Source organism: Dermacentor albipictus, chromosome 4, assembly GCF_038994185.2.
Source record: "Dermacentor albipictus isolate Rhodes 1998 colony chromosome 4, USDA_Dalb.pri_finalv2, whole genome shotgun sequence".
NCBI lineage: Eukaryota > Metazoa > Arthropoda > Arachnida > Ixodida > Ixodidae > Dermacentor > Dermacentor albipictus.
In genome coordinates, this window is record NC_091824.1 from 77,234,906 (window position 1) to 77,258,975 (window position 24,070).

General features: G+C 46.0%; 2 protein-coding genes across 2 annotated transcripts in view; one reads left to right on the forward strand and one right to left on the reverse strand.

Moving 5' to 3' along the window:
• Positions 1 to 1,465, reverse strand: part of LOC135916462 (tropomodulin-like) — a 151,351-nt gene extending 149,886 nt beyond the window's left edge. The window contains exon 1 of the mRNA XM_065449824.1: positions 1,418 to 1,465. Within this exon, the coding sequence (XP_065305896.1) occupies positions 1,418 to 1,450 (33 nt within the window). The 5' untranslated portion in view covers positions 1,451 to 1,465. The remainder of the gene's footprint in view (positions 1 to 1,417) is intronic.
• Positions 1 to 24,070, forward strand: part of LOC135916461 (uncharacterized) — a 44,353-nt gene that overhangs the window by 691 nt on the left and 19,592 nt on the right. Inside the window, exons 2-9 of the mRNA XM_065449823.2 lie at positions 9,813 to 10,052; positions 11,164 to 11,412; positions 13,259 to 13,443; positions 13,681 to 13,815; positions 14,716 to 14,839; positions 18,585 to 18,757; positions 20,788 to 20,895; positions 21,312 to 21,380. Of these exons, the coding sequence (XP_065305895.1) occupies positions 9,813 to 10,052; positions 11,164 to 11,412; positions 13,259 to 13,443; positions 13,681 to 13,815; positions 14,716 to 14,839; positions 18,585 to 18,757; positions 20,788 to 20,895; positions 21,312 to 21,380 (1,283 nt within the window). The remainder of the gene's footprint in view (positions 1 to 9,812; positions 10,053 to 11,163; positions 11,413 to 13,258; positions 13,444 to 13,680; positions 13,816 to 14,715; positions 14,840 to 18,584; positions 18,758 to 20,787; positions 20,896 to 21,311; positions 21,381 to 24,070) is intronic.

Below are 24,070 nucleotides of genomic sequence, written 5' to 3' on the forward strand. Positions count from 1 at the left end.
GCGTGTGCATTATACATAACTATTTTACGTCCCTTTTTGTGCGAGATTTAGTGCGTAGTCACGTAGCCTTGTGTATGTGCATCAGTCTGTGGAAGCACATGTATGCGCGTGTACACTGTATAATTATATGGGTGCCTCTATATTTGGAGACTATGCACGTCAAGCTTAGACGTACCCCTGTGAGAACAAGCTTAACTTGTTCTGTTTCTCCATTAAGCTTCCTTTCAAAACATCTTCGCAAAGTCATTCTGGCATCTGTTACATCGCAATGCGTCCTCATTGCTAGAAAAAAAAATTGACAACCGGTTTGTTGGTACGACATACTACTTTACGGTTGTGCGCTCAAATATTGAAAAATCTAGAGTTTCATAGTTTGGCATGGAGCGTGCTACCAAGAGATAGGCTTATGCTACGTCTATTGGCCAAGTTCGTATTTTATGCCTACGCATGCCGCCATACCTGCCGCCTTCTTTTGCATTGACACGATGAAAAAGGGATGTTGGCGCATGAATGGCGACAGCAGCTGCTCCCCGTTTCGTAAGGAGTCAGTGTTTTGAATATACGCTCCTTTATGCCCTTATATGTAACTCTGCACTCATGTACATGTAATATATGCGTACACCACATATATATGCATGCAATGTATATATGCATATACTGCCACCTGCATAAACATACTATTCTAGATGGTACTCTAAATAACACAATTATTAAAATAAACTCTCAAAACACCAGCGCGAACAAAACCGCGGTGCAACTCAACATGCAAAGCTCAGAACAGTAGAAATAAAACACGTTACGGAAAATATTTTCTTACAAGAAGGATTGCATGGTGCAGGTACAGTGCAGTCCACAGTTAAAAAGGACACATCAGGATATGACATGAGCAAACGTGTTTCTCTGGCAGTACAATCGCGTCTTTTTGTGTCACAGTGCCAAGCAAAGCGAGAGCCACATTTAGAGTTCTGTTTTACAGTGGACCGCACTGCAAATCCGCTAATAGCACGAAAATATGCCATGGTCCCCAATAATTTTTTTAAGCGACTACACAGCCCTTTGCGTAGTCTTTGTTGGCTGCGGTCTGACTAAATTATTTTTATTGAGTGGTCTCCGATATAATGCTGTTATTGACAATTTAAGTGTGCCCGATTTTTTTTTACCTGGAAATTTCCTGATCTTATCACACCACCCAGTTTTCTGCCGTCTTCGACTGCGCCTTTCTTCTCTCCACATCCATTCTGTAACTTCACTAGAACCCCGATTATCTGCCCTATACGCATCACGTGACCTACTGATTTTTGGTAGGTCACGTGATTTCATTGCTTTAATGTCAATTATAATATAGGCTAACTAAATTTTCTACCCTCTTTCCTACTCTCGTTGCACAGAAGGCTCCGAGCTGGCGTAACCAGCTTACTTGGTACAGAAACTTTTCTTCAGCTGTCGTCATTTCTCCTCTTCATTCAGAGATGGGACGCCATAGACATGTGCACTTAGAGAAAATATTTTATGTACACCATATTTACATCGACAGCTATTTACAGTGGGTCTGACGTATCAACTAGACATAGCCGATAGTGCACAACACCGTTCGCACGTCCAGACCCCTTGGTTGCACTGGGACCAGCGCCTTAACTCGGCAGAGCCGAAAGTGCAGAGCACCTTTCCTGCGCCCGGAATCTCCGTGAGAGGTCGGTAGCCAGGTTTTAACCCTTCAGTTGCTCCTCCCGAATCCCCTCATGGCAAATCACAACCCCTCAATGACCTGATTGGGTCAACTGGGCTGTCATTCATTGGACGCTCTCTTTCACCCTCTCCCGGCGTTCCTCGGAACATTCAGAGAGATAGAGGGAGAGAAAGGAACCACCAAACAACAAATAAACAAACAACATCCCAACCGTTTTGTCTCAGCGACATGTATGGAAAAGACTCCCGACACCTTGAAGAACACTTACGGGAAACGACCATCTGTGTCGCCCCACCCTCGCACCTTAATTAAAACCATCGCGCACTGCGTGCCGCAAAGGGCACCCCTGCCGAAGTGCACCCACCGACTCACCATGCCGTCTTGTGCATGGTTCGTCTCCTCCGGCGGGCCCATAAAGCTAAGCGCACAGATGGATTTGTCTCGGGTGCTAGCCTGCCTTTCAAGAGACCGCGCATCGGGTCACCGATCCCTCTAGCTTTAAGTTGGCCTTTTGTACCCCAGGCATGCACATTGACGCCCTGATGACGCTTTTTCCCGTGGTCCGTGCCAGACAGGCCGCCTCCATCCGCGCTTCCGGGGCAAAGGGCCCCAACGTCGCACCCTTTCCTACGTTTCAAGAGCGCCCGTGCGACAGGTTAAGATGTCCCGACGTGTTGACGCGGGCTATCTGCCGCCAAAGAGCGCCTCCCGACTCATTTCCGAAGCGTCCGGCTGGTTTTACTCTCGGTGAAGCCCGAAAATGGCGACCTCCCACAATTTTGGGGCGAAATTACCTCTCAGCCTCCATGCCGTTTGTCAACATCCTTTACAGGCTACCTCCGTTTGCTTTCTAATCGCTACCGCTGTCTTCCTTTCTCTAAAAGTTATGCCTAACATTTTTGATTCCGCCGCTGGTTTCGTGGTTCTTAACTTGTTTTCAAGCTTCTTTGTTAAGGTCCACGTTTGTACCCCGTATGTTAGCAACGGTGGAAGGCAATTATTGTGCAATTTTCTTACCTAGGGTAACAGCAAGCCGCCGGTAACGACTATATAAAGCCTGCCGTATGCATTCGAACCAGTTTTTGTTAATCATTAGGTTACTTAAACAGGAAATATGCAGGCATAAGATGGGATCAACTGGCGCAAGACTGTGGTAATTAGAGATCGCTGGGAGAGAACGTCGTGCTGCAGTGGACATACATAGGCCGATCATGATGAAGATGTTATTCTATTTACCATGTCTAGAACACGTCTTGCTTAGAACATGTCTTCTTACATCCTTATGTGACAAAAGGTTCACCAAAAGATGAAGAGTTGAAGGGAACAACACTGAGGCGAACAAGAGAAGCCTCGTGTGGGAACCAATGCTTTTACAGTTGGACTCATTTCTTTCTTTTTTTTTTTTGTCGTAACTCTGGATCTTTCATGAGGCTTCCGTTCTTCGTCCCTTCTTGATCGCTGTCCCAGTGAAGCTGCTTGTGCCACTAAAGAAGCGCTCAAAAACTTTAGACGCTTGTTTTTATGGTGCCCTGCGGGAAACTAAAGAAAACACACCAAGCTTATACTGAGATGAAATTAAGGTAATGTTTGGGAAGATGCATACAAGTAAATTTCGAAGAGTCTCGGTTAATTACGGGCTAAAGGAATATTACGAAACCCTCGTGTTCTGCCTGTTCAGGGGCCGTTCTATAAAACACATTGAAAGTTTAGTTGCTGCCCCGGGAGATCTAAAACTGGCACCAATAATATTGTTACGTGTAGAAACGTGTTACGCGTGTGTTCCGTGCGAGAGGCACGGGGATCGATACCCCGCACCTCCACCAGAATGTTACGTGTAGAAAGACACAGACGAAAGAGGCTATTTACAGGCTATTTACACTGGACTGGAGCCAGAGCACCAGGCCGACATTCACTCGCGCCAAGGGCACAGACCCACTTCGTCGTCGTTCTCGCGGCGGCTCGACCCTTGAGCATCGCTCGATGATACCGTAATAATATGTTAGGAAAAATGGGGGCCATGCGATAAGTTGAAGTGAGTAGAATAATTATGCGCTTTGAAAATATTTTCTTAATGCTTACCTCCATATTTTTCTGACGCGCAGTTGGTATTACCGGTTTCCTTGGTAACTAAAGGAGGTACGTTATTTAATCATATTTCGTTGTAGCGGGAAACATGTTTTAAGTGATGCACGATCAGGGATTAAGCTGTGTAGATTATTTGCATCTTCGTTTTTGTGGAATATTATTCACAGAAGCGTTCCAGAGCGTTACGAGCGTACATTATGAACCACGTAGTAAGTTTACCCAATGTCCAGCAAGAACTCAAAGGAATATAAAGTTGACATTTCGTAAGAATATAGAAGGCGTCTCATGGGTCATGCGGGCACAGTCAAGTGCGTCAAGTAATTAGGGATCTTGCAAAAAAAAAATTCTCCTTAAGCAAGTACTAGAAGGCAATACATGCGGGCAATGTTCTAGACGGGTGAGTCATAAGTTTAATTACAGGAGATTAGTATTCTTAGTGCAGCTGCTCGGAGGGAACCAGTTCGCTGGAAATTGAGCTACGACTTTGAAAGTTCGCACAAGTCTGCTCTCTTCTTTTACGTCAGGTAGAACATGTAACTATGGATTTGACATAAATATACGGGACGTGCTTACTAAGAATGCCGCCTCCCCCCTCCCTCCCCCCAGAATCTCCTACCCCCACAAAGCCTTCCCGAACCCACGCAAGTAGCTGGAGAACAGCAAAGCCATGAACATGGCTCTGCTGCATGGAATTTTGGACAATCATTAATACAGCGTAGGTAAACAACCTCCCGTAGTTCAGGCCGCGGTCAATCCATCTCGACCCCCCCCCCCCCCCCCCCCTGCTTCCGCAAGATAAGCGGGCGCCAATTGATTTGGGAAACTCGTCGAAGCGAGCACGCAGTAAGTTATGAGTGCGGAATAACAGGATACGTTAGTTATTTGAGTTGATGGATTGGGGAGCAGCAAAAATATACGACAAGCGAAGCAAGGCACATGTAAATAAATTATTGTTGCGTGCGTGTGAGCTGCTTTTCGTGCGTTCAACCCTGTTCTTAAATACCTGAGGTGCGTTGGATACGAGCTCTACAGCTGCCTACGTATGCAGCTACAGCAATGGCGTACCTGAACCGAGCCGAGACAAACACATTCCACACGCCGCGCAAGTGCTGCCGCAGGCTAATGTAAGAGTTTGTTGTCGCTGCGCGTAGCACGCTACGTAGCAGCAGCCGCCTATGCTCAGTCAAGTGATTTTTTTTTATTATTAAGGGCATTTCGAGGGGAAAAAAATGACGTGGCTAAACGAGAAGAAAAAGTAAGCATCCGGTAACGTACGCAGGTTTTGGGTATTTCATTATAGTATTTCATGAAGGTCAAGGAAAAGCGTTATGAGTTTATAACAAACATGTTTGCATGCAGGATGAAATAGTGCTGCCATCAGTATTTTCAAGAAAGTGCAAAGAATCTGCAATGTTTTGAATAAACCGAGTTTATAATATAGAAGGCATGGAAACGCCGGGCAACCCATGTGCGCATTTTCTGCGTTAATGTCATTCCTGCCAGCTCAACGAACAGGCGTCTCGGATCTGGGGATATCGACGCAATCACCGTCACTTTAAATTTCTAAAAGCTCTTGGCATATCTGTACCGTACTTTGCCAGCAGCATTTGGCTTTAACATCTTAACCTATCTGTACGCTTGCCATAACTAATCCTAGGTCAGACAAGTTATATTTCGTTGCCTAAATGAAATGGAACACTGAATGGGCCGTTTGGTCTGGCCCGCGTCCGGCCCGAGCCCAAAAGTACCATTGCCGAATCCGGCGAACCTGTACGTAGCCAGCCCGGCCGGGCTCGGTCCATGAGCACTTGAGCGCAAGCAAATCATGGTCCAGTTCTCGCTGTTGTGAAGATACCAGCCGGACAGATTGTTCGCAAGAGATGCATTTCACTGTTAGGTTTTCCAATTGGAGTTGTTGCTGACAAGTGCTATTAAAGAAAAAAAAAGAGTACATCATCTGTTCATTAAGCTCGGGCGTCAGTGTGTGACAAGATCGCCCGCACAACATTTGCCAAATATTTGTACGGAAATATACAACAAACGCGTATAGGTTACTGCTTCTGTACACGCCGCTAACCATTTCATCACACTCTTGAATCTCGAAGAGCCACTGTAGTGTGCAATCCTTGCATTCAAGTGAATAATATAGGTTGAAATTCAAATTTAGATACGCTAATCATTAGGCCCTCAGAATTTCGTAATACATTGCAGCTAGAAGCTCTTCTAGCTCCGTTATATACAAACAGGTGACACGCAATATTAACGATCATGTGCGACCATACTGGCACATGCAACAACGTATCTCTATTGCTTTATTCGGCTTTATTTCATAGTTGTCAATTTTTCAATTAGCAATGGATGTATCTATATCGTAATATGAGTGAATTTCGGCTTTTTCTACTTTTGTTCTAGCATAATGAATGTTAAGCACAGTCCATTCACAGCGTTGATAACGCAGTTTTTCTTTTACTCCATTTAGTTATTGAAGGTGCTATACTTCGCTAACGCTTATTTCCAGCAAATCCACGCAGTGGCAGAAAGGAAGAATAAATAGCAACGAACACGAGGGCCACGCCACCTAACGTGTTAGAACTTCGAAAAAACAATGCATTGTGAGAATTTTGTGTTTTATTTTCGACATCCCCATTCACCAACATTACACAGCTTTGCAGCATCCGCATTAGCTTGAAGTATTTACACAAGAACGCTTGAAAGTCTGAAGCAATATGTTGGACAAATTATGAAAGAAAATACGGCACAATATTCAGCTCTCTTTACTAAAGAAAGAAGAAAATAAATTGAAACCATGCAGTAGCGAGTTGCACTATGCCTTTGTATGCAACATAATTTGCGAATGCATGATTCCAGAATTTATTTACTGCTGCGTTAATGAATTATTTCTTTATGTAAGGAAGCATGCCAAATGTGTTTCATATTTTTATTGCATTAAAATGTGCAGAGGTAAGGCAATGCAAGGCGCAACATTTTTCAGTGCATCCAGAAGTATAAATATTTTAGTGTAGAAAAAAAAGTTTCCGACGAATTTCTTGTGCTATTGAAAAATATAAGTAGCACTGATATTTTTTTCGCTATTTGAGCTCGTGAATGCTCTCATAAAAGATGCTTTGCGCAACTGAAGGCAGTCTAGGGAATTGTTTTCCTGTGAGCCCTCCACTATTCAAATAAATGTCCCGTCTCTTCAACGCCTACCGCATTAAAATAATTCCATTACGTCTATCAAATATCTGTCTAGCGCCGTTGCCCGCCCGCTTATCTTAGGTATCTTGTTTCATGTGATGTCTGCAGCTGCGCAGAGAACGTTGACCAAGAATTCTGCCACTGTCATCAATTTGAAACACAAAGGTGATCGATGTCCAACGCGTGCAGAAAACTAGATGATCGTCCTCTTGAGTGAACAGACAATACTAGAACACCGCCCCAACCGATCAAGGCAGTGAAGACACCTTTGTGCTTTCTGAGAACGTGCTTGTCTGAGCGCCTTTGACTCCGTAGTGCTGCTCGCGCATGTCTCTATCCTTCCCTGTCTCCCTCCCTTCTTCATATTCCCCTTCGCCCTTCCCCCCGCATACGATAGCCAAATGGACTCTTGACTGGTTAACATCCCTGCCTTCTTCTTCTCTCTCTGTAGGTGCGCATGACACCCCAACAAATTTGTCTAATTCTGCGTAATTTTGTTTCGACTAAGCTATGTCTCACCATTCTTGAAATTCGTCCTTCGCCACTACTTCCTAGCCGGCTAATGCGCTTTCCCTTATTGTCCGACAGGGCGCGCTCGCGCCTCTCGCTACCTTATCCCTACCTAGGGTGCCTCAATGTCCTCCTCGCCCACTGCCCCGTGCGGGGAGGACATTGAGGCACTCTATCACTACCTGCTTTCGAACGGCGGATCGTCCGTCTCTGAACCGGGCGCCAACCACACCCGAAAAATTTCGAAGCCTGAATAATCCGGGAACTGCGTATGCCAGAGCTTCCCAGCGCCGCAAATACGGAAATGGTAGGGCGTAAGTGGAAACGGGTAGCCACTGGTACCATTGCACCGAACACTGAGGCGATTGGGGGGAAGGGGAGACTATGTCATGGTCTATTCATCGTCTATTATACCTCGTTGCTCGATACTTTTGACCCGGAAAGATCATTTGCTCCACACATTTATTGTATATGTGAGATTCCTCTTGGGGTCGCTTCGGCTGCAGACATTTCTGATCGTAACAAAGTCCTATAAAATGTTCTTTGCATAGGTTGGTATTTTTTTGTTGCATGGAGCCCAAGAAAATTCGAAGTTCTTCATCCTGCGCGAAATGTTCTGGTCACATCTATTTTTCATCCACCGAGGTAGCGCAGTGACTTTGGTGCTGCGGTGCTAATCCTGACGGCGCAGGATGAAATCCTGGCCACGGCGGCCGCATTTAGATGGGGGCGAAATGCAATAACACCAGTGTACCGTGCACTGGGTGTATGTTAAAGAACACCAGGTGGTCCAAATTAATTTCTGCTTCACCTGCACTCGTGTGAGATTCTCTCCGTGTTGTGTGACAAAGAGAACACCTTCGTTTCAACAACACTGTCCGTAGCCAATTTAGTGACGCACAAGCTTGCAAGCAGGTGACCAGGCTAATGCTGCTTTGAGCGAACTGCACGTGTATCCCGTATACGGTGCAAATAAATGCTTGACAGGTAGGACTTCTCTTGCTTAAGGAACACGCTCAATAATATACATATAAGATAATTTCTTCAGCATTGAGACGTCTTCCATACGTGCGAAGAGGATTTTGACCCACCTGGTTGATGTCTGAGTAAATCTCAGTATCTCAGAAATAGGTACGCTGAAAATCTCAACTTACGCGTTTTTTGTGTGTGTGTGTGTGTGCCTTTGCAGATAACTGCAACGGAATGCACAGCGTCGCGGATTTAAGACCCAACACTACGTTTTTTTACCGTGAAGCATTCCTTGTGGAAAACCAGGCACATTGCGGTAGTTGAGTAGATAGTCTCCTGTCAAGCCTTATTTCGCGCCTCTTTAATAAAAGGAATTACGTGTGTGATTGCGGGCATTGGACTATAGGTTCCTCCAGTATAACAGCCTGATGATCTGCCCATTAAACCAGATACGCATATGCGCAACTGTCGGGCCAACTAGCGCTTTCAGGCTATAAACGCGTGTGACACGTCGCATGGTAACAATTCGCTTAGAACCGGAAGAGCACGTGATCAAGCGCCAGGTTAGTCTATAGGTCACACATGCAGGAAATGAAACGCGCTAAAGCTTTCCGCATTACCATTTTCCTTCGCGCACGTTCACATCGCATAGCTACGTGTCGCTCTTTAAGACGCGGGCACGCCATATTCCGCCATCTATTCTTTGCGGCACTTCGAGATGATAAGTTACACTGCGCCGCTTTCGGGGTTGGCCAAATCTCCTGCGTCCTCTCCTTCTGACTGCTAACGCACAGGTCACGACGTTTCTTCGCCGGAGCTCAACTGCACCTATAGCGTACGACAGCAGAGTCCAAGCGTCTCACCTGAAGAAATGTGTTGCATTTTTGTGGGGCAGATTTATTTATCAAATAAAGCTGCGTGGAAGTTTACAGCGCCTAGGCAAAATTACGAACGATAGGTTTTGTTTTGTTCGAAAATCACAGTTTTGTGTTCCGTGACGTGTATACACTCCTCATGATGAATCTTCTCTTAGAATGCGGCCATCTGCAGTGTGCATGACCGACGCTACAGCCCTATGATATTGCCATATCGCTGCCAGTGACGTATGTGTTGTGTACTGACGTAAAGTACCACAATAGACTACTCGCTTAGTAGTCATTTCAAGCGAAGAACATAGGGATGCGGTAATCTTTTTATTTCGATGACCGCCTCAGCAGCGTGTTATACTACGCTTATTATAAACTTTGTAGGCAAGTATACACCAAATTGTCTAGTAAGATGTAACAAGATCAGACTTGTCGTTGGGATGCCACGCTTTATCGACAGATGAACCCAACACCGTGGTCTGCGTTTGTTTCCGTAGGAACACGCAAAATTCCTGCCTCGTTCCAAGCCATCGGACAATCCTATACCCTCAGTGAATGCTCACCCGGGGCCCGCTCCAGTGAGTCTCCAGTAGCGTCGGAATTCAGAGAGAGCTACCGGGAGGATGCCAAGACGGGGCAGAGCAGAGCGGCTCTTGTCATTGACCTCGGGGCCTTGCAGACCGTGCGCTTCCTTGAAGACAGCGCTCTCAACGAGACCGTGCAGATCAGCGGTAAACGTAAGTGCGTGGAGGTGGTTCTTTTCACTTCATAATGGGACACTAAAGAAAACATGATCTTGACCTTAATAGGACATTACAAAATCGTTTGGTTTGGAAGAGTGCGCTTATATTGTTTTTGCCGCAGTCGGTGCGCTGTCGCTATGGAAAAAAAATAATAAAGGATAAGGGAAATCACAGCGCCCGCTACTCGAATCCTGAAGCGAAACGCTACAGTTTTCAGTATCGTGGCATAAACAAATTTAGGCACAAACAAATTTATTATGGTTGTCGGGAAGAGTCCTTGCTAGTCTTGCAGCCCCAAACCACACTTTGTATATCATATAATAAAACTGATAGCCCCGAACAGTCGCCCTCAGAGTGCGTGACATCGCGCGACCTTGCGTGAAAATTTCGAGGTTGTGTCGCCCTCAACAACTCTAGTCGGCTTGAAAAGAATAGTCCATACTTCATGCTGGGTCACCTTAAAATAACAAGAAAGAACTATGTTAACCTGTCTGCTAAGTTTACCGAACAGACGTTATGCGATTCGAATGATCTAAAATTTCACGCCTATTTAGAAAGTTCAGGCAAAGTTGATTGACAGACTGACTGCCCGCAATTAAAAAACTTAGGAAATGAACTGCTGCCATATTCATAATCCGGAGCTTACAAATTTTGAGGTTGGAGTAAGAGTACCCACAGCCCAACTTGAATTGAGCCTTGGCCACACGTCGAATGACTTATCACGTTGACAGAGACCGCTTAAGGAAACCACATTTATTCCGTTTTATCTTAATCTTTGCTAACAGTCCTATCAAAGCCGCGAAGATAACTGAGATCCTAAGTGAAAACTTTTGAGCACAAACACAACGATCACGAATGCAGGTGTTATGCACTTAGGACAATCCCAACTTTCATCCACAAGTTCAGATCTGCCAACCGAGTACGCTCTTGGTTAACCTCCCTGGCTTTCCCTCTTCGTCTTTTGTCACTATGAAATTACTTAACCGACGCTGCCACAGACTGATGGATTTCATGGTTCGATGTCAGCAATGCAGTGGAGTTTAGCACTGACATTTTCAATACTCTTACCTGCGCATTTGTTCTTTCCTTTTTTTTTTGGTCGCAGAGTGCTCAAGGGTGAATGCGGATGCGGTGAACACGTTTAACTTTAACTTACTCAAGGGTCGCCACGGTTCCGTGACGTTACCCATACGTCAGATGCTGAGCATGCCTCCATCCAATGAGAGGCCCATCACTGGAACGTGTAGGGATCAGCCGTGCATCACGTGGACTTACCGACAGACTCCCGTCACACGGAAGGACGACGACGGCACAGTGATAGAGACTCGTGACGTGTACTCGGCCGTGTGGACCGGTAAGCATGCACTTCGTTACACCACGGCTGCGTACGGTCTAAATACACCAGCGGATATATATACGTGCCAACTGTGAACGGCATGTCTCATTTCATGTCATGCTTTGGTCACTGAACAATCTGTTGTTTGCGGAGAAGCCGGTGGCACAATAGTTGCTAACCTTTTCAATTTGGTCTAAACAAATCGCTCGCACAACTGCGCCTATAGTAGGCGCACGCGTCGACCATTGTTGAATTCGTGTGTTTTAGCGGGCGAAAATATCGATATAAAAGAAGAAAAAAACTGGTCGAAGAGGGAAAATAAAGTATAATAAAACCTTTTGCAGGTCAAAGGGGCATCCAGCAATAATTATGAATTATAAATAAATAAATAAATAAATAAATAAATAAATAAATAAATAGATTAAGTAATTAAATAATTTATTTATTTCTCCGGTTTACATACAGAATAGAAGCAGGAGCTTATGGACCGCTGAGTTTAGACAAAGCTACTTGTTAGGTACAGATGCGCTACGACGCATGGTAGAGTTTTTTCCAGCAAATTTCAGTCATTCTGCGATCGATAGAGAATGTTTGCGTGCCTATTTTTCAGATCGTGGCAAATCCACGCCAGGTAACCTGATAACGTTTCGGAATTGACGTAGTGTGTTGCTTGTCTCTCTGCTGAATAAATATTGGCTCACGAAAGGCTTTTGGGTTAATAAGTGTTCTCGCGGCATAGCTGGCACACGTACCAGCTACAGCTAAGCGCCCTCGTTCAGAACAGTTATTATATTTCGGGCTCTCTTGGCCCCTCTATCCTTCTGTGTACTTCATCGTCTGCAAGTCTACTCGTTTCCACAACATGTAGAGCATGCCTTTCACCCCATCGTTCGCCCCATCGAAAGGGGGGCGGGGGGTGCATTGCCTGCGGCTTTGGTGAGGCTCCGCTTATAATACACTTTTTTTGTATATCTTGGTGTAAGGTAGCTTACTTATTCCCCATTTAATCGCACACTCCCCTCATGCAGAGGCAGTTTCATGCAAACTGAGAAAGTCAGCAATCGAAAATTGGTGTGGGGCCTAGATTTCATCTTTCGACCGAGGGATATAGCAAAGAATCTCGAACTAATGCCATTATTAGATACGGCATTGCTTTCTCCAAAGACAAAAGCCTGCAAGGGCCTTTGTGTAGCTGTAAAGTCTGAAGAATCAGCGCGCCCTTCGCAGTCGTCCCCTTCGTTTTGCTTCCTTGCTCATGCGCAACAGTCGCTCACACGAAACAATACCCACCACGCTCCGCGCATCATTGCGTTGAGCTTTGATATCAGCACGCATGTCCTCGAGATAAGTGGCGCGACCTTCTACCTGTATTACGCCCCGATGCGTCGGAAGCCATAGTATCGGTGGTGTGGTTACCCATCCCCAGAGCGCATTGCCGCCTGGTCAGAGATGACATTTCTTTGTCTTTTGTTCTGCCGGCCAATCAGGCCAATCGGCAGGAGGGAAGAGGTCAACTCGATTGTTTAAAGATGTGCCCCGAAGCAGCGTACAGCGTCTCTAATATGTCGTGCACGATGAAGAGAAAAAAACCTCACAGAAAATGAGCTCATGAGCCGAAACGTACAAAAGACACCCCGGTACCGAAAGATAACTTAAATCATATAAGCTCCCTGCTACGAGAAACGTAGGCACTTTGTTATTGTGTGGCGCGTCAGAAATCAAAAGCGAACGTCATTGAATGGCGTGCATGAGTTAGCTCCAGCCACACGTGCGGCGTCCTGAGAACCTGTGGGAAAGGCTGTACGTACGAGCGCTTACAGAAGAGTACATAAACCAAGTCTCAGTTCCTCCTCTCACGGTTCAGATTTTACAGAGAAAAATTCCTGGCAGTCGATGTCCGCTCAACGAAATGTTCCTCTGGCTCTCCGAATGTGTCGCCGGGAAACAGTCACCCGGCCAAGCGAGAACAGCAGCGAAGTCACCGAGCAGTACAACGTCATGGAGATAATGCACTTCACTCACGACTCTGTAATCGCCGAAGATCTGGAGGTGAGGAGACAGAGAGACAGGGCGTGTCCGCTTAGATATAACTGCTAGAGACCGCCGCTTGGGGGTGCTACCTCCGCCTGATCAGAATCTTCTAGAGCCCTTGATAAACGAAGGTAACATAAAGCGCCTGTTGTAAGGCAACGAAAAAGCTTTAAATCTATTTCATTAAGTCACGCAATATATCACCGTTTGAGTACAAGAGATCTAAATATGCATGTGCTTGACATTATCCTGCAGTACCCGGACGGAGTGTATTGCGAAGGATTTGTCTCTGAGGAGTGGAAACCGGACGCATCCTCGCTCACTTATCTGAGCTACTCCGCGGAAGTCACCGTTGACGCGAAGAATGGCAGGACTGTTGCGCACTCACGCGTAAGTGCCAGTACGTTGGATGCGCTATTGCTTTGATGGAGATCTTGACTTGTGCGCATCACCTTGTTCGCAGAAGTGCGTTTCAAGTTAGAAAGGTTAGTAATCATGTTACAACGCGAGTGAACCAACGCTGTTTCTGTTGCATGGCAGTGTCTTTATCATATCTTTCTGCGAATAAGCATACTACTGGCGGTAATTCAATATAACGCAAAATTTAAGAGTCGGGGATGGTGACACACCTTTCCTCGGTACTGTAAACTAGTGGTGGGGCTTGCGCTAGTAATAAAGCTAGCTCCCCACATTCGTAGTGGAGAGTCCGAATATGTTTTTTCGAGGCTACTTTTGCGCTGTGCCCAAACGTTTGTCCAAGAATAAGCTGGGCAGCATACTTGACAAGTTCTTTTTGTAGCTTTGTGAGGCCTTAAAGCTCGGGGCTGCCCATATATTTATTTTACCATTCTGACCGTGGCATTTGAGGAGAACATTTGACGGAACTAGTCTTTGATCAAGCCATAGCAGGCCTCCTGCTTCTCTTTTCCTCAGCAGTGCGATGGTAAATGCTATGCGTATATGAAGAATAGAGTTGTGCTTAACGATGCTGCTCTCACCTGATATGGCATGATTCTAACTCCTGGATCAGTGTTGTCTTCATTTCAATTTTCGTGGCTGTCTCATACCATTTGCTTGTGGTATTAAAATAATATACCTGCGTTTACGGATGCATACAAAAAGCTCGTTTAGGTTTCTGGTTTTCGAGCAGGAATAGTAAGTGGTGGGTGTTAGAACTTTAGAAACAAGTGGAACTACGTAAGCACAATAATGAACCAGGACATGGTCAACATTGTCACGTGTGTCACGAGCACACGGCTAATACAAATTGGAACTGTCTTGGTCCCTTAGGTTCGCATGGACACTACAGAGAGACTCTACCGGATTGATTTCACTTCGGAGACGTCGAAAATTAACAATTTTGCCCTACCAGATGGCGTGAAATCTGTGAGCCGCATTATTTCTGGAATTCACGGTAAGCGCTCCGGAGCATACACGTGTTGCGTGAAGGAATCAAACATGAAATCATTAACAGATGCTTCCGCTGTGTCTCTGTCAACCAATTGTTCTACCTTTGCCTCGTAGTACATATAGCGACTTTTTCTCCTTTATCATCTTTCTCCTTCCCCTTTCCGAAGTGTAGGGTATCCATCCAGATGAGACCTTGGTTGACCTTCCTGCCTGTCCTCTTAACTTAACTCTCTCTCTCAGGAATAGAGAGGCAAGAACGCCACCACTTGCGCTTTTCTACCTCTTTTGCGCTATAACAACTCATACACTCTGTTGCCGACGATGCCAAAGTGAGCAGGAATCCACTGAAAGGTAACGAAAGATAACTTCGCTTGACTGGGCTGCCCGGTCTGCCCACGAAGACACCCAGACACGTCCAATACTTTTGTCGAGGTCGGATGCTGCCAGGGAACTATGTCTGCTTGCACGAAAAAAAAAAAAGTCGCAAGATTTCTGGAGTTCAACTGCCTTCAATTGCCGATTGCATAAACTGCCATCTAGCCTTTTACGCGGCGAAACAACCTTGCTGTGAGGCTTGTGCCTGGGAGTGGCATTCACGAACGCCTACTCTTCTCGTATCGGAATGGCCCAAAGCCCGATGTGCGACTCCTGAAGGTGCGAGGAAACCATCGAGCACCTATTGTCTGCCTGCCCTCGCTACGACGTACAACGCTTCTCTCTGAAAACAACTATAAACCGACTGGACTCAAGACAGTTCTCCGAGTCAAAGATACTCGAAAAGTGATTCGTGCACTAGTACACTACTTGAAGTGCCCCGGCTTAAGAGACCGTTTATAGCGTCCCTGTGCATGCTCCCACACGCACTCAGTTCTCCCTCTCTCCCTATTTTTCTCTTTCCATTCCCCTCCCCTCCTCACCCTCCCCCCAGTGTAGGGCAGCAAACCGGGTGCTAGTCTGGTTTACCTCCCTACCTTTCCTGTCCTTGCTCTCTCTCTCTCTCTCTCTCTCTCTCTCTCTATCTCTCTCTCTCTCTCTGCACTCTGTTAAGTTTTCAACTTTATTTCGTCAGCTTTTGCAAGGATGATGACTGCAGCATCAGAACTATTGGGTTTTACTGAACCATCTTTCTAGACATGTTGCCGGAATCTGCGCACGTTGTAAATGTTTTCTGAAGTTGCTTGCTTCAAAGCTTTCAACGGCGATCGAGCTTTCTCTTTGATGCCTGGAACTGTCAATTGTACTTGCGGCCACCACAATGCAGACAACAATGTATTGTGGTGCAGACAGCACAATGGGGTTAACAATCATGTAGAAAGCGCGAATTGTGTATTACTGATGCCTTATAACACTTTTGGAAGTTCTTGAATGTGAATCAACGAGTGCAGAGCTTGCGGGACTCTATGCATCTCTTTATTTCATTAATTAATGATACCAAGGCAGCCCTTCAGTGCATGCAAATCCCAATGCGCCACGGACCCTGTGAACGAATGGCGTCGTAAATTCGACATATATATCATCGCAGCCTTGACAAGGGACACAACATAATCTTTCAATGGCTCCCAGGACATTGCAACATCAGCTGGAATGACCACGCCAAGAAAGCCATTCGATCTGCACATGAAGGTGGTCAATGTGTCTCGTTTCCACATTGGCGAATAGATGGCCTGCGACTGATGCCCCGTGAATGTACTGTTCCCCTGTGGGACTCGAAAGTTTACTCCATGTGTCGTTTGCATTCGTTGTCTCCGGATATATAAATGCATCTACCACCTAGGCTATCACGACTTTAACAGACCATACTGTACCATCTGTGGTTAGGCATAGCATTTGCCAACTCTGGATTTTACGAAAGCCTACCCATTCCTTATTGGAATGTCCGACACGCCGATATGTGACTCGTGCAACTGTGAAGAGACGATTGAGCACGTGTTGTGTTTTTGTGATCTCTATGACAACGAACGCGACGCTCTTCATAGGGTGTTAAACCGATTAGATAACACTCCATTTTCAGACACAAAGATTCTCGGACCTTGGTCTCATGCATCTCAGGCTTACAAAACAACGCGGGCATTGCTTCGTTTCATGAAAGCGACTGCCCTCAGTGACCGATTATAGGCGTGAAGTTATGGACATCCGCATGCACTCACACCAACAGTACCTTCTTCCCTCCCTCTCAATTCTTTTCTTCCCTTAAACCCCTTCCCCTGTGTAGGTTAGCAAACCGAACGTGCGTCTGGTTGACCTCCCTAGCTTTCCTTCCTTCATTTCATCCTCCTCCTCCTTATAGCTTCCTTATTGGAAAGGCCAACAGCTCCACGTGCGACGCATGCAGTTGTGAAGAAACGCCCACACACATTATCTTCCTCTGCCCGCGCTATAGTGACGAAAAGCAAGTGACGTGCAGAGCGATGAACCAACTACACAATCGTCCACTATCCGAACTGAAAGCACTAGGCCAGTTCTCCCAAAGAACATCCGCGCAGAAGGCCTTATTCGTGCTCATAAGATTCCTGCGGTCTACGGAGCTTCAAGATAGACGCCGCCCCCATACCGCTCTACGGTGTATGCGGCTTGTTTGTGATCGTCCCTCTCTATCTCTCTCTCCCCCTTCTGCTCACATTCTCTTAGCAATAAAAGGCGGATTTCTCCGTCGCTACACTCCAGGCAGATTTCTGCCGTCGCCGTGGGGTTTCGTCCAAGGACGTTAAAATCACCGCCGCGCGTCGTATGCTGTACGTGCGAGTGAAAGCTTGCGAGGGTACGCTTGCGTGCAACCTCCTGCACGCGAGCGAGAAAAGCGGGGTAGAAGCGCGCCGTCTTCCGTCGCGCCCGAGACTCCGGGGGGGGGGGGGGGCGCGTTCTACCCCGGGTGGCTCAGGCGGTCGCGCGCCTCTGCCCGGGCCACTGTGTCTTGAAAGCCATCTACGACGGGGACAGAATCCGTCGCGCGCGGTGTTTTCGCGGCTTTGTTCCCGTCGATGCAAGACGAAGCGCGAAGGTTAATTTGATCGTAGTGCTGCTGCCGCGCTTCCTCACTCCAGCGTTTTGACAGCGAGTTGCCGCGGTCATTGAGTGAGATGCGTTCATTTTTGCTTGTGCGCGCGTGCCACGATGCTTGTTAATTTAGTTATTATGGATAAGTTTAGAAGTTTACATGGCCGATAAAACTAGTGTCCCTATTTCGTATAGCCAGCTGTCTACTAATTGGCTATCAGAATCGATCCTTCCCCTTTTGGGCGAATCTGAGACTTTTTTATCCCCTACAGCCCACCGGTTATCGGCCCGCCGTGCCGAGCTGCCAACCGTGACTACACCTGGTTAACCTCCCTGCCTTTCTTTGCAGCCTTTCTCATACACTCGGTTACCCTCTCTCTTCCATAGTTAGCGATGGCACCGCTTACGCAGCACCTGCGAAACACACGTATTTTGAGCACGCATTTCTCTTTTCTTCGCTCCACTCCTCAATGTCACGCTTGCTTCCTCTCTTCCCATGCACGGAAACCATCATCACGCGCTTTGCTTAAACCCAAATTTACATATATTAAGGCTGTTGCGTGTAGGAAAGTATTTTATTTGTGAACGCTGCGATGTCTACATGGTCACATGGTGGGCTCATGTACGAAACGCTCTGCGTTATGTAGAGTAAGAAAATGTGTACCGCGCATTCACGGCCGATCCTACGAAATATAGAAACGCGCAGTTTCGCAGTTGAAAAGTTTGAAATTTTTTTCTCTTCCTTTGAAACTTAGGACTCGTGTTCGACATTCAGCACCTGAATAGGGGAATGACACGGTGCCAGAACAGAACGCTGAGAAGACTGCCCTTCATGAAGGAGTCCATAATAGACTTCCAGGATGTCCCGAATATTTCACCTGCGCTTTTCTTCGGCACAGATCGGACAAAGTACGTTCTGAAGAAAAAGGTAAGTAGAAATAGAGCAGCACGTCACGTGCAAAATAAGGAAATAGGAAATTGGAGGTAGAGCGCTAGAAGGCAGTCGGGCTCAAGCACATCACCGCAGATAATAGGTTAAGTTAGCTTAAAAGAAAAAGAGAAACAATCACCTGTGGTTTTGTTTGCCCTTAACTAAACTATCCGTACGTTCTCTTCTACGTTTAATTGAAGCGGCTGGCTGCGGAGAGCTTGAGCAGTAGATAATGACAATCTAGGGTATAGAGCTAGAGAGAAGAAAAACGGACACCCACGGTAGCGTTTGATGCAAGGCGTCCTTGCATATTTCACTTACACTCAATTCAGCTTACTGTAAAGATAACGGATTTATATGAATTTTGATTTCGTGGTTAGAACTTCATAATGTACGTAACCAAATTGGGGGGATTCAGCTAACGCAGTGCAGATTGAAGAAGCTTATTATGCAAAGCTAATATTGATCGAATGCGCTACCGACCGCACAATCCACATGGTCCCATGCGCAAATACATGAGACCACTAATGACAAAGACAAATTCAGAAGGGTATTGTGTGACAAATATCCAGGAATTGCGCTCTTCCTGAAATATAGCATGCAGCAAAACTTCCGCAACGGAAAAAGGCCACAGAGTCGAACAATCGAAAAACATGGGCTTGCGACAGAAATTATGTTGTTACGGCGATCAAACTGGTTGCAGCATTGTAAAACACATTGTGACGCCCATAAGGAAAATCGAACCTGTACCGTGTGGCTCAGCGAACACATTAAAAAAATGTTATTTTCCATTTGCAGATACCACAATTCCATTCCATGAGCTGGCCTTCTTGACGAGGCGGACATTATTTGCACGAAAACATGACATGCATAATCGATTCATTAACAAAAATCACTAATTAGATTTTAAATTAATTACCTAATGGCACATATTGGAATTTAAAAATTCTAGCCGCGTTAATGCCGCGTTAAATTCTAGCCGTGTTAATGAATCGATTCATTAACAAAAATCACTAATTAGATTTTAAATTAATTACCTAATGGCACATATTGGAATTTAAAAATTCTAGCCGCGGGAAGTTCGCAAGACAGATCCATTTGGAACGAATTCTCAGGGTGACACCAGTTTTGATATATTGATTCCCAAACTTTATGGAGAATTGCATTAGTACTCCAGTTACTTTTGTGCTTCAATGCATAAAACGACGTTTTGTTATAAAAGTAAATGAAACGACAGTGCTTTTTTACCGCAAGTTTGACGGCGCATACCTCGTAAATGGTGTCATCCACACAATTTTTTTCAAGTGGATATGCCTTGCAATTCACCCCTTAGAAATTGTATGTTGCAATATATGCCGTAAAGTACTTAGTTGAAAACTTAGTGAATTTTGTTAAGTAGTCGATTGTGCATTTAAAATTTTCTGCAAGTAACGTCCGGGTCTTCGAGTAGACCAATTCATGCACGAGAATTGTGCTACCTGCCACAGGTAATTAAAAAAGAAAAGTCGAAGTGTTCGCTGAAATACCCTGTATGCATGCATACGTAGAAGGAGGTTAAGGCTTACCTCCTGCTCCGACTTCATCACTATACTTGTTACTAGCCCAGCAGAGACCGTTCATGTTCAACCAAAAACCACAAAAATCAGGCTGCCTTCTTTTTGCTGATGTGCCAAATTCTATATAAAACATAGCCTTTGAGAAGTAGTACAAGCGCTCACGTATGCTGAGAAGCTTTTGTAGAGGAGATAAACACAGGAAAAATACTGGTGCTTATTGCGAGCTTTCACTGGTACACACATTTTACCCGCATGTTCTTGCACAAATTTCTTAATTGTGTTACATCAAAATTTAGTTTTGATCATGCATTATCGCAGGCAACAAGCTATAGTGGAGGCATAAGAACAACTTATCATAATTTTCCAATACGTGCTAGTCGGCAGTCACTCCTTCCATTTGAAGTTTCCTAATATCACGAATCGGTGCGGCATGTTTGCTGAATAGGTCGCTGAGATTATCTTTCGCTTCAGACACGCAAGCGAGGAATTCCTTGCAACGTGTGGCAAGGCCTACGCACTGACTGGCCACCAGGAGCGCATATCACCACCGTCTGGGAATGGTGCGTAGGTGAGCAGAAGGTGAGTGAGAAACTTGATAGGGTAAGCAATAAGGGCTTGTTAATAAAGAAGGCTCAGAAATCCGAGCTTGGTGCTGAAGGAGCAAGAAGGAGCCCGCACGCACGCACGCACGCTGACACACACAGACAGACAGACGAGTGGAGATAACAGAAGAAGAATGGGGGGTCGATAATAGAATAAAGAAAGCCCCACAGGTACCGTATGTCCCGCCACTGGTTGCAGCAAGAACTTGCTAGTTAATTGTAGAGCGCAAGAAAAAGGAAATGGTCGGCCGTGAGCAATAGTAAAAAAATTGTTCTTGCAAATGTACCGACATTTCCTGCGGAACACGAACAAACTCTGCAAGTACACTCCGCTTTGCACCATCAAGAGTGTTCCAAGGGGTAAAACGGACACCATTTCATTTCTTTTTTCAGGAAAAGCAAACGTTCGGCATGTGGGACTCTCCCCGTCTGCCTCTGGTCAGCTTGGAAATCTACGGTCACGTAAGCTTCTTTTTCTTCTTCTTTTATTTGCTTGTGTGTGACAGCCATTACAGGAATATAGTAGTCCAGGGCATTGCTTCCGCAAACCCCGTCGTGGTGGTTTAGGGGCTATGGCGTTGCGCTGCTAAGCACGAGGTCACGGGAGGAGGAGGAGGAGGAGGAAAAACGTTTGTTTAGCTCTAGAAAGTTTTATGAATTTCGCGGAGTCAGATGGTGTCTTCCATCTTCTTGGCAATGGCCGTCTGCCCCTAGTCCAGGGCTCCGCTGGATGCCGCTGCCAGCTGGGCCCGTCGGATCAGCCCTAGTTGGACGTCCTGACGGTAGCTGGAGAGCATTCCTTCCCATTGCTCCGCACTCGGGTTTGGTATTATTGGTGCCGCATTTGTTTTCTGGCAGGCCCACGTTATATGGCAGAGCGTGGGTGTGTCCTGGCACCATGGGCATTTGTCACGGTACTGTGTGGGTTGTATTTTGCTGAGGGTGTTCAAGTTCGGCTATGCACCCGTCTGTAGCAGCCTCCAAGCTACGGAGTCCTCTCTAGTGAGAGACCTATGCGGCGAGGGGTACCGCTTCCTGCTGCCCTTATACCGATTCAGGATAGCCGAGTATTCTCTGGGGACTGGCTCGGTTTCCTCGAGGTCATTGGCGGAGGGTGCTCGGTATGCAGTGTATCCTCGGGATCAAATCCCGGCCGCATTTGATGGGAGCGAAAGGCAACAACACCCGTGTGCTGTGCATTGGATGAATGTTAAAGATCACCAGGTGGTCGTAATTAATGCGGAGTCCCCCACTACGGAGTGCCTCATAATAATATCGTGGTTCTGGCACGCAATATCACCGAATTTATTTAATAGAAAGAAAAAAAAATGGCATCTCGAGATAGTGTCTCTGTGTGACGCGTTGCCCTTCGGCATAATATTCGTCGGTGATGGCAGTGCATCAAAGACGATTTCGATCTTGTTTATATCTCGTTTATCATTCCGCCATCAGCCAGGAACGTGCTAAGCAAACATGTACGAAATGCGTGTATGAGCGCACGCAGGCCGGCCTCTTGCCCAACGGTTAATATTTAGTCAGCACGTCGCAAATTATGTGTGTTTAACAAGGGACACACAAAATACAAACTCCTTAAGCGTGTACTATAACTCTGGTAGGATAAAATAATTAAGTCCAAGGTCTTTTTAACATGACGTTGCTCACCGGCAGTGGCTGTTCTCTAGTATTCACTGTATGTGAAGGAAGCGCGATACGCGGACCGCATACCAACCGGTGCTTCTTGCGCCCCTGGTGAGTCTTTGGTGACCGCTGAGTGGCCGAATGCAGTAACAATGCATCACAGTGGCTCTCGGTCTCGTGGGATACTAAAATTCACCAGCTGTGTGCCAGTACATTTCGCGCTACCAGGGCCCACTGGTAGCGCGAAATGTACTGGCAGCCGCGCACTCCGAGTGTCGCGTTTCAATCGCTGAGTACATGTGATATACATGCCGACGCATATACCTATATGTGAAATGCGGTGTAACTCAGTCGCAGAAGTGCGACACCTTTATCGTAAGAAAAACCTTTTGAAAATCTTATGAAAGGCAATCAAGAAGCACGTATAACGGCTAGTCAAGAGCCTGAAACAGCTATCAGGCGAAGGAAAAAAAAATCTATCCTGAACATTTTGTTAAGCAGTTTCGAGTGGCGAAAAGAACTGTATAACGAAGACTTACACTGGCTATTCTCACACTCGAGCGGAGAGGGTGTGTACAGAAAAAAAAACAAAGAAATGTCAGACCCATTTAAAGTGAGAGAAAGTAGACGGTTATGGGGTAACACTACTTTTGAAGCACGTGCAAGCAGAGTTGGGGTTTTCAACAGATAAGGAAATAAGAGTGCCGTTGCGCTCTTTGAAAGCGTATGCAGCACTGAACTAATGTCTGAAAGATACGTTAACTGGCCGTCTACTTCTGAAAAACAAAACACACACACACACACGCACGCACAAAAGGCAAACACACGTTAAATCGTGAAAGGCAGAAGAGAACTCTACAGTTAAGATATGGAAGACTCGTCAGTGCCACCTCCATCCCTAACGTTGAGTGCCGACCTGTTGGCCTATCGTCAACGTGAAGCTCACCTGGCCTACAGCCACATAAATGTCACCTAGAAGTAGATGCCGGAGGTAAGACCTAGCGGATCCAGGGAAGAGACACATTATTGCGGACTTTTATACATTTTTTCACAGTGCTACATGCGTTTTCTAAAAAAAAAGAAAAGAAACGCGATGACACCCTTTGCGAGTCGGGAACTGGCACTGTTCAAGTTCTGTGCATTGCCGAAAACATTCGCCTGTAAGCACGGTCCCTACTGTGCAGATGTCTCGAATTGTCTTTGACACGCCACTTAACGCTCACAATTCGCTAAGCCACAGTGACCCATGTTTCTTCACGCATTTGCCACTGGATATCGGTTGTTTTTATCGACTGATTCACCCTGTCGCCGCTTCAACCAAAGCGGCTTTATTTACATCTTTCCACTAAGTAGCTACAACGATAGCAAGATGTTAAGTGCCTGGAAAACGCTTTGCAATCTTCAAATAGAGACGTATTCCTGCGAAAAAAAGATCCATATTGTCTCAAAGGCCGGAAACAATGTCCAGCAACGTGCCTTGTTCTGTGCTCATCCTTCACTGGATCTTTCCTTGG